Raw genomic sequence first — 10,837 nt, 5'->3', positions numbered from 1 at the left:
TGACAAAATTTCAAGTCCACATCTCTAATCCTTATTCTCAATGTGATTTAGCTTTGACTAAACCATACCAAAACACAAATCAAAACAAATCAAAACAAAACAAATCAGTCCTGCCTCTGCTAAAGAAATGCATTCCCATAACATGATGCTGATACTACTATGGAAACAATGTCGGAAAACTAAACACCTTGATGTGTTAGTTTTCTGTCATCCAAAGCTACTATTTTATTCACTTTGGTGTTACCACTTTTTTCTTCCACTAACAAATTGTTTTGTGACGGTCTAAGAAATCACACTGGAGTTGTGTGGTGTGGTGTCACAGAAAAAAAGAAGAAAAAAAAGTTTAAGGGTGTGAATACTTTTGCATGACAATGTTAATAAATACTTTCTTCATACAACATTATCTATACATTTATTTTTACCATAATATCTGTGATAACAGAGGCGGGGAGCCAGGTGTTCTTAAAAACTAAGCTCCGCCCACATTTACCTTAAATGTCCATGACTCAGATATGTGATTGGTTGCAGAATCGATGCGGTTACTTGTACGGTGAGACATGGCGGAGTTTGTAGTCACGGACAGGGCTGTATGAGAGTTTTTACAGTTTCCAAAATGCTGAAAGAACTTAAATTCTGGCTTAGTTTCCCTTCGTAGTACGTCACAGTCCAGCTTGAAGTAGCAGAGGTTTATTTATTTTTCTCTCGAGAAGGACGGAGCGTCGGGCGTCGGGTGGGGAGAGAAAAAAAAATGTGTTGTCATCTTTGCTCAGTCAACAGCCTCAGGCAACAAATATGGCTTCTACTTGTGTATCCTTCATTTCGGGTTGAAAACCGTCCCGAGTGGGTCGAGCGGGAGAGTTTTCAGTAGCTTGCCCGAAGTGAGGTCGACTAACACGGAGAGAGACTTCGAAGCGGGGACAAGCAGGAGGAGGGGGGGAAGGAAGATGGAGCTTCAACATAAAGAGTTGTTGGAAAAATGCTACCAGAACTTAGTGGAGTCCATAACAGACGCGGACCGAGTCGTGGACGTTTTGTCTCGCCGTGGGGCCCTTAGTCAGTCAGAGCTGATGGAGCTGGGACACCACTGCGTCTCCGGTTCTGAGAAAGTGGACCTTCTCCTGAAGATACTGATGAGCAAGGACAGGGACTGCTTCGCGGAGTTCTGCACGGCTCTAGAGGCGACTCACCCTCACCTGCACTCCCTGCTGCTGGATGGCACCACTGGTAAAGCACACTCACAACGCTTATATATTGTTTAATTACGAGAAAGAGCTAAGCAGTTCTATAAAATAATATTAACGCAAAAACAATTTCGAAACTCTTATTGGAATAATAAAACAGACTTATTGACAACTTGATAAAGGGCACAACTTTCCCTTTGGGCAGTCATGTGATTTATACACAGACTATTATGCGTGTCGCATTTGTTATGTCACTAAAAGCACCCCCAGCCAGCCTTTTTGTGAAAGCTACTTAATGGACCTAAAAGAAATGGATTCAAACAATCAATAAAGTGACATGACTGACTCAGTTGTGTCTGTGTGACAAAATCAATTACCCCAGTGTAAAAGTCAAATGAATGAGCTAAGAATTAAATGTGTGTAAGAATGGCGAACATCAGCTGTATTTGTTCTGCTGCAACACAGGGTTGCATTGTTACATAAACTGGTTGACTGATTAAATGCAATAAATGAGTGGTCTGTGTTTCACACAACAATGGCTTGCAAAACTAACCATAACACTTGAACTTTTCCACTTTTTGTCACGTTACAACCACAAACTTAATTTTATTTTAATTTTTCAAAATCAAATGGAAGCTTTGTAAGGGACATGGCACATGCAAGAAAAGGTACTCTAATCAGATGAGAACTTTATAGTCTGACATGCAAATGTGAATAAATTCAGAAGCTATGAATGCCTTTGACTTCATGGGCACTTTATCTGGTCTAAAATTGGTTGAACTGCATAAAGAAAATCATTTGTTAATGACATAAGAAATGCAATGGTTTATGCTTTAATTTAAACAAAATAATAATTTAACACTTTGCTTGTGGGACTTAAACCTTTATCACAGAATATTCTTGATAAGCTGTTAGCAAGTGGTCCATATTTATTTTTGCGCTGATCCCATTTAAGCTGAATATGATTCCTTTCTAAGTACCATAAATCACAACTTCCAGAATACATATACTTTTTTCACCCAGTGGTCATAATAGAAATTTAACTGTTTTGACAGAGTGAGTATGTTGCCTATTGTAAAAAAGAAAATAAAGATTTTTCACAAGTAGTCTAAAGTCACAGAGTTCTCTCGCTATCTATCAGTGGAAATTTACAAATACAGTAAAAACTCAAATCCTGTGGTACAGCAGTTTCTGTACAAATGAAACACAGCCAAAAATAATAAAAGTTTACTTCGTTTCCAACTTTATTCACAGTAGTCAGAAAGGAAAAGGGGAAGGCATACTGCAAAACCTACCACTGATTGTTTAAGGTCAAGGATAAAATCATTTTGCAATCAGCCAACTATCTCGCTGCATCTCTAGTATATTACTCCCTTTTTCCTCAGATATTCAGAAAGATTTTAATGATGTGAAATTTCCTTTTCACATCATTAACGCATCACTATTCTGCGATCCACTGTCTTTAAAAGTTCTCTTCCTCTCACTCCACAATAACGATTTATGAAGGTCTTTCTCCTTGAAATGTAAATTCTTACGTTTTGGAAATTCCTCTGCATCTGTGAACTCTGTAAGCTAAATAGACTTTGATTTATCTCATGTTCTTGGTGTATTCAGCAGCATAACTCACATTGGTACATGTTCCTTGCTCAGCAGTCTTCCTCACTGCATCTTTACAGGCCAGAAGATTTAGTATTTCCACTGCTAGATGCTCAGTTCAGCCTTACCCATTGTATCATGCCTGGAGAACTCAGTATGGTGTTAAATAATGTATTCATTGTGTAATTACACATCCATCTATTTTTTATTTTTTTATTTTTTATTTTTTTCCCCCCCATGTGCATGCATGCTTTGTTAATTTGCCATGTGATAAAATGTGTCTGTGCAGTGATGCGTTGTGGGATCGTTGAGGGATCCCACAACGCATCACTGCTCAAGAGAGCACATGCTGTAATGTGCATCTTCCTGTTGGTAGACACAAAGGCTGCAAATGTGCTCAGGTAACCTTTATTACTGGGCAGACAGGTTCCTCCACTGCACAGCCTAACCATGGGCCTTTCCTTTGGAAACCCAAAGCCTGTTACCTTCGGTGTATCTAAAACATTTTAAATGTGTATGAGCCGCAAAAAAGCCCCAAAAAATGAATGAATGTGGACATGTTTACTGGTGAACTCTGGGTCATTCTCAAATATCAACTCTGAAATGTTTACTGTGGTAGGAAAAGTCCCTAAAATTGAAATATGACTCATATAACACCATTTTTTGAAGCCCTATGTGTATTTAATAAACTAAGATAGTTGCTGCTTTTATATAACCATTGCTCTAGGGCTTGACAGGAGAACCCTTTTTGTTTATGTATTGTTTCTCCCTTTTCATCAGGAACAATAATATGATGGCAGCAGATTATCAGGGTGTGTATCATGGCTCGGGTATTATCTTGGTTTCAAACTACAAAAAGAAAAACCTGGGATTATTTTCAACAGCAAAATCTTTTTAGGTTCTGCATTTTGTTTGTGATATCAGTAGTACTGATATTTCATCACAACTTTGTTGAAACCATATATTATGTTAAGATGGTGAGTCTTTAAATTTGCAGTAATTTTTAAAATATTTAGCTAACTAAAACTACAATATTGAAGATTGGGTTTATTTGGAGTATCTCATTGTACAAATGAGATACTTCTTTTTTTTGCTTTACAGCTACGTTCTTCAATGAATTTTATTGGGATTTTTATGATCAAATAGACTTTTATGTTGTTAGTTTATTAATCAATGATCTGTTGCCGTCCTTGTATCAATCTTCCAGGCCACAGGTCTCCTAGTTCAAGTCTACTCTGCATCAGAACCAAACATGGAGAAGCAGTCTCAGTTTTTATCCTCCTCTAATCTGGAACGAAGTTCCAGAAAATTGCAAAAATGCTGAAATTCTGAGTTGTCTTCGATTAATATTTCTGGAACAGCATTAAGTCTGTGTTCCATCTTTTCATCACGTTCCTTTACTTAGCCTCTGCACTTGCTTTAATGTAATGTTTTCATTATGTTTCATTTCATTATATTTCATTTGTCTCCCAATCACACATCAAGTGATTGGGAGACAGGAACACCTGCTTGTACTCCTGAATTTCTCCAGTAAGTTAAAAGTATTTCTGTTCTATTCTTTTGACAAAAAAGAATGCCTACACATTCAGAAGTGCTTGTATGCATCAATATTATTCAGTGTTATGCAGATATATTTTTAGCGTTTTATCTGTGTAATGGAATTTAATTTAAATATGTTCACATTATGTCAAAGTAAGGAAAATTCAATAAATAACTGTTCCCTCCAATTAGTGAGTCCAGGGTTTACTGCCTCCAGAATTTGCTGAGGAAAATAACTCATGTTTATGTGAAAAGAAAAAAAAAAGATTCTACAAAGCAAATAGCAAAAACTGGTGTTTCTAATTGCGACTTCAGTTGAAAGTAGTTCTAAAGCAACGTAGGATATTTAGTGTAGAAAAAAAAATATCACCTGACTCTTCTGCCTACCCCTACCTCTCAATAATTAATTAGAATTTTTTTGTTCCCCCTTTTCAGCACTTTGTCATCAATAATTTCTCTTTGCAAAAATCAGAATTGTGTGTTGAATGGGGGAGTGCACATCACTATAAATTTAACAGCAGAGCTTTCGCAAACTAGCTCCCTGTTAGGTTTGCTTTGTTTACTTGGATTGCAAGGAGAATTTTATGCTGATGTTTAATCAGTGACTAATAAATGACCTTAAACAGTTAACGTGTCCATTATTACTAACCTTTTATTTCATACAAAACGGTTTCCCTCTAGAAGGTTTGCTTTTGATTTCTCAGAAGAGTAAATTAGTTTTTGGGGGGGTTATGTTTGGGCACAAGTACTTGTGATTTTTAGAAAACATGAAACACAAACTCTAACCTTTGCAAAAAAGTATTTAAACTTTTCTGTAATATAATGGTTCATTATTGTTTTTGTTTTTTTTTGTTTTTGTTTTTTTGGTTGTGTTCAATCCCCAAAAACTATAAGAATTCTACAGAGCCATGTTTGGCCTGGGTGATTGGACAGTCCATATTTTGTGTGCATAGTATTCTGCTTTTGAAAGTTTGAACAATTTCTATTCAGGAGCTGTTCATTCAATCAAAAAATGCACAGGTTTCTGAATGTGCAAAAATCTCTAAAAACCATGTATAATTTTTGTATGACTTCACAATAATGTGCTACCTTGTGTTGGTCTATTACATAAGACCCCAAAGAACAGCTTTATATTTTGTGGTTGAAATGTGACAAAATGTGAAAAAATTTAAGGGTCATAGCTAATTTTGTAAGATACCGTATGTATTAATATTATACATCATAGTTGGATGTTTTGGGGAAAAAAATCCTTTTCTCAAAATGGTAAAGTACTTGCCACATATAAAAAGAAAGCATTTTAGTTTAAAATACTTTCAGAAAGCCATTTTTAAAAACCTGGTTAAGAGAACAGAATAGACGAATCCCTAAGCAACTAAACCTTAATAAAGCAGCTAAGTGACGAGTGTTGGACTAGAGTGTGTTCAAAGTCATAAGACTACCACAGTTCAAACACAGCACACCTTGTCAAAGTCATGGGAAACTCGAGCTGGAGCAAGGACAAAAAGAGCTTGATCTATGGGATGGTACGATTCCTGAGGCACATCAGTCTTTTCCTTTTTTTTTTTTTGTCATTTGCTAGGAGAAAAAACAAGAGTGAAGCATGTTAGCTTGGCTCCATGTAGTCTCTGCTCATAGTGTCCCTTAGTTAGAGGGAACCCAGCCAGGCAGGGATTTATTTGGAGTACTGGGACTTGGGTAAATAGAATCGTTTGTCATGGTCCTGGCTGCCCCAGATCTACACTAGACTGCTTCACATCATGGATGGAAGATGCTGATTTAACCAAACTATATAAGATGTTCATTAGTCTGCCAAGTAAAATGTCAGTAAATGTGCAGTGCTGGTTGTTTGATCAAGGCCAGCCTTATAAACCAAGTTTCCAGCTCTGTAGCACTTTATTAGAATTTATTTGATCTGTAGTTTGTTGGAAACAGTTTAACAGACTTTGCATTATTGAACCAGTTTAAATCATATATATATATATATATATATATATATATATATATATATATATATATATATATATATTTATTTATTTATTTGGCTCTAATGACAAATCTTTTGGGTTAATGAAAGCTGTATATTCCAGTGTTTTTAAAGTATGCATAAACATATCAGTCTGATTTGTTACCAAAACCCATGTAAATTATGATTTCTTTACCTCTTCATTTAAGATAACAATTGTAATTTTTAAAGAAGAGATTCATATTTGGCGCAGTTGGTAGAGCTGTTGCCTTGCAGCAAGAAGGTCCTAGGTTCGATTCCCGGCCGGGATCTTTCTGGACATAGGCACCAGCAACCCTCCCGACCCCATTTGGGACAAAGGTGAACAGAAAATGGATGGATGGATGGATGATTATTGGTAACCTGTCAGATTCTTAAAAACAAAAAAGGGTTATTGTATGGCAAAATTAGTAATTTTCACCTTAGACCAGGGGAGAAAAAAAAAGGTTTTTAGATCAACCAAAATAACCCATCAGTATTCAACACCAGAACCACCAGTGAAAAAAGAATCTGTGGTCTAGAGTCGGACTGTTGATTTTCTAAAATGAACTCAACCGTTGCCTGTCACAATTGGATGACAGGCAAATCTTCACAAAAACTTGGCTTTTTAAAAATTTGTGTTCAACCCCGACTGGAAAGATGTATTTTCTGGCTCCTTTCATTATGATTTCTTTACCTCTCACTTTGGATCAGGAACTGCAAGTGCTCTTTGGTTCTGTCTTTATCAAACCTTCCCTCACTTGAAAGCCTTTTTTTTTTTAATACCAAACATCAGTTAGGAAAGTCATAAAAACCTTGATTGTTTTTAGAGACTATCTTGTATTTTTTATTGATTCTCCTACAGTTAAACTGAGTTTATTTAGGCAAAATCCATATAATCCCACTTTTCACCTGCAATGGGCAGGAGAGCAAAGAGTCTTTGTATGTGAAAGTTATGGAGTAATTGGTTGGATGTTATATTTTAAGTCCATGCATTCAGACTCTTGAAACCAATATATATGTAGCATATAGGATAGACTTTGGCTGATCTTGATGTCTACACCTAACGCACATTTTTAGAGGTCTACATAGCAGAGCTCACAAAAAAAGCACAATTGTCACCCAATTAATATGATTGCAATAGTATCAGAATTACATGTATGTTTTTTTTTTTTCCACATACGGCTATTTAATGATGAATTACAACTGCACTGCTTGATTAGAATGTCTTGACCTATTGCATAAAAATTCTAGATGCAATTTGTCTAATCAAAGAATTGAGAAAATTAGCAAGTGAATTACCACTAACTGAAAATAAACTGCATTTTATAGTCGACCTGTTTCTGTTCTGTCATTACTCTCATCAGGCAGTCAAATTTCATGGTCTTCTTTATAATGTTAAGTGTTGTTCTTTCATTATAGTTAATTATAAATTGCTGTACTCTGTAAAGGGGCTTTTACGTAGACGATGGTGTGCTGTTGTCAGAGGAGATAAAAGAAGAAGCTCGAAGACTGCAGCCTCTTTGGGGCCCCGTCAAGTCTGTATTCAAAGTTCCTGCCCAACTGATAATTAGCTACACTCTGTAAGCCCACAGGCTTGTCATCCAAATTTGGGGAAAGTCCCATCTTTTATTCCTCCAGCTGGACTTCTTTTTTCCCACTAAAGGTTCCTGATTGTAACTCGAGCTGTAGAGCCTTGATGTGCCACACAATGCCGGAGATAATCATCGACCCATAATGCAGCCACGGAGCTAACTTTAATGCTTTTGTTCATCCCACAGGGTCCACTTACAGCGTTCTGTCCACCATGCCATCAGACTCTGAGAGCAGCAGCTCGCTCAGCAGCTTGGGTGAGTGTGGCACCCCTGGTGAGTTACACATTTAACATGTATAAAGATTTGTGAAACAAAAAATTTTCTACCCCCCCTCTAGATAAAAGCAGTCTGTTCTGAGGAGCCAACCACAGTTTTATAAATAACACTGTGACTGGTTGTTTGCTATTTAGACTGTGCGCACATGCAAGTGATTAGACAGATGTGAGAATGATTTAGAAGCATTCTAGAACACCATGCACACACACACAGAAACGCAGAGTTGGTTCATTTGATCATTCTCCTAGGGATGGAAGATTTGAGCAGCCCATGCTGTGGAAAAAACCCAAATCTGCACTCTAACAACTGTGTTGGAAATCAATCAAAATGAGCAATATGTATTGCAGCATTCAAAAGTGAAATTGTAATTTTAAAGTTCAATTTTTTTTCACACTGCATGTAGATAATTACAGTTGAGAATGTATGCGCTTTGCATATGATCACGATTACAAATACTCTTTATTTTTACAGATGTGTCCTGTGACCTGACCAAAATCTTCCTTTTTTTTCATTTTTAGCTTCTTTTTTTATTCTAATTTTCAATTGAAATAGTTACACAAACAGTTTTATCTTATAGGATGAACTGCTCCATCTTTTGCAGTTTGTGGATGGCTTTTTGCCGTCAGTAACATGCTGATTCCTGCAGGTACCTCTGGTCAAGCCTCTTCCCCTCTTCCTGCCCATGTCGACGTCCATCAGACAAGTGAAAAGATGGAGACGGTGCTGTTCCAGCTGAGACAAGTGACTCGTGAGAGGGATGAACTGCTCAAACGTGTGGCCCTCCCTACAGCTGGAAACTCTATTGATGAATGCAGGTATAAGTAAACAATTTAATGCTGATACTTTTGACAAGATGGATAGTTGCAAGAATTCTGTTGGAAAATGACTGGCCTATGGAATCATAAAGCCCTCTAAAATTTCCAGGGAGACTCCACTACTTATTATTTCTGTTGATGGGGCACATCCATCAGAATGCAGAGAGAGCACTTTGCAAAAAGAATTGGCCTTATGTGATTGACAAATGTAAAAGTTAAACATCACCAGCCAAGACAAGCTAATTTGTTTAGTATATTTCAGCAACTAAGCAATTCAAAGTATTTTAAAAGATGTAAACATAAAACAATCATTACAGTGGCAAAATAAATTAAAGTAATACAAATATGGAATCTTTGTGATGAGTTTTACTTTATTTTTAACTTGAGACACATCTGTATTTTGAAAAGTTGTTACAGGATGGACCCTACACCTTCCGAGGCCTGTTGATATCCATACAGTATATTAAATAGTTTAGCCCCAAGATCTCAGTGATACACCACATCTTCTCAAATAGCTGCTTGTTATTGTAAAACCTCTCTTCCCATACTGTAACGGTTGATATTTAATGATTTTTGGTGTGAAATGTTCTTTTTTTTATATCTAGGGAATTTGTAATTTTCTTCACGAGATCTGTTGATGCTAAAGTTGTAGCCAGTTTATTCTAAATACATAATTGTTTAAATGTGCTTTGTTTGTGTAACTGAATTTTTCTGTCTTTCTGTTCCTGTTGGCAGAAATTTTAAGTGTTGTGATTGCTTTCTTACACTCATGTGAATTTCTTCAACCTAACTGGGATTTTGTCACTATTTTGTTTCCACCTTTACCCTCTGTTAAACAGACTAAACTTAAGATCAGGCCATGACTATGAGCGTCTAAAGCTGCAGTGCATGAAGGCAATGGCGGACCTGCAGTCCCTGCAGAACCAGCACAGCACCACTCTGAAGAGGTGCGAGGAGGCTGTGAAGAAGGCAGACTTTTATCGGTAAGTGGAAAATTTGCAATATGGAATGTTTTTTGTACATTTTTTAACTTTTGCTGTATGTATTCATTCTCATCCCAGCGGATAGGTTAGATGATTTTTAGTCTTCTTTTTGTAAGTCTATAACACCAGATTCAGAGAGTAGGTTAAAATCAGAGTTGCATCCCTTGCTCATCCCCATTTGACCTTTGTATTCATTAATAAAACACTTTTCATGGCTGAGCATCTGTGCCATGTGGATAAAGCTGCAAACGGAGTGTTTATGGGTCTGTGGAATAAGCTGTCCGGAGTAGACATGGTGGAAGGGCTGGTCCATTTGTGTGATTTAGTGATGCCATACTCTTCCCCCAAACTGTGTGCAACCAACATCTGCCCCCAATGCAAACGAACAGATGAAGGATTACAGCCGTGTGTAAGCCGCTCCTTCTGGACCTGTTTTGCTCTTGACAGAAAGTATTTATTTATTGCTGTTTGGTCTGTCCCTGCACTTATCCAGGAAGCACCAGGTCAATAGGAAATCCTATTCATACTTGATGATGAACTGTAATCATATCAGTAGGTCATGTTGAGTATGTACAAGCATTAGTAATTAATTATTATTTGTATATTTTTCTATGATATAATTAGAATTTTTGTGGCTATGGACTAAAAAGGTTAAACATGACTATTCTTATGTTTATATTAACAACAAAAAGAACATTGAAAGACTATTTGAAATTTTACTTTTAGAATTTTATTCAGCAACACCTGCTATCATTACAAAGGAGTGATTATGTTTTTTTTTTCTTTTTTTTTGTTTGTTTAATTTTGTTATATTTGCACAATTCATTTAATGAAGAAAATTGAGTGGGGAATGATCAAAGTACAGCAGCTT

The 10,837-nt window shown here is 36.6% G+C and overlaps 1 protein-coding gene across 2 annotated transcripts in view; it reads left to right on the top strand.

The window, feature by feature from the left end:
• The first annotated feature begins 518 nt into the window (after positions 1 to 518).
• LOC122823518 (disks large homolog 5-like) overlaps positions 519 to 10,837 on the top strand; it is a 30,186-nt gene continuing 19,867 nt past the window's right edge. The window contains exons 1-4 of one of the 2 annotated variants that reach the window (XM_044103214.1): positions 519 to 1,224; positions 8,079 to 8,147; positions 8,815 to 8,983; positions 9,823 to 9,966. In XM_044103214.1, coding sequence (XP_043959149.1) covers positions 945 to 1,224; positions 8,079 to 8,147; positions 8,815 to 8,983; positions 9,823 to 9,966 — 662 coding nt within the window. In that variant the 5' untranslated portion in view covers positions 519 to 944. Of the gene's footprint in view, positions 1,225 to 8,078; positions 8,166 to 8,814; positions 8,984 to 9,822; positions 9,967 to 10,837 lie in introns of both variants that reach the window. The other variant, XM_044103213.1, reaches the window with a different exon arrangement.

This window comes from Gambusia affinis, linkage group LG20, assembly GCF_019740435.1.
Source record: "Gambusia affinis linkage group LG20, SWU_Gaff_1.0, whole genome shotgun sequence".
NCBI lineage: Eukaryota > Metazoa > Chordata > Actinopteri > Cyprinodontiformes > Poeciliidae > Gambusia > Gambusia affinis.
This window is presented reverse-complemented; position numbering and strand designations above follow the sequence as displayed.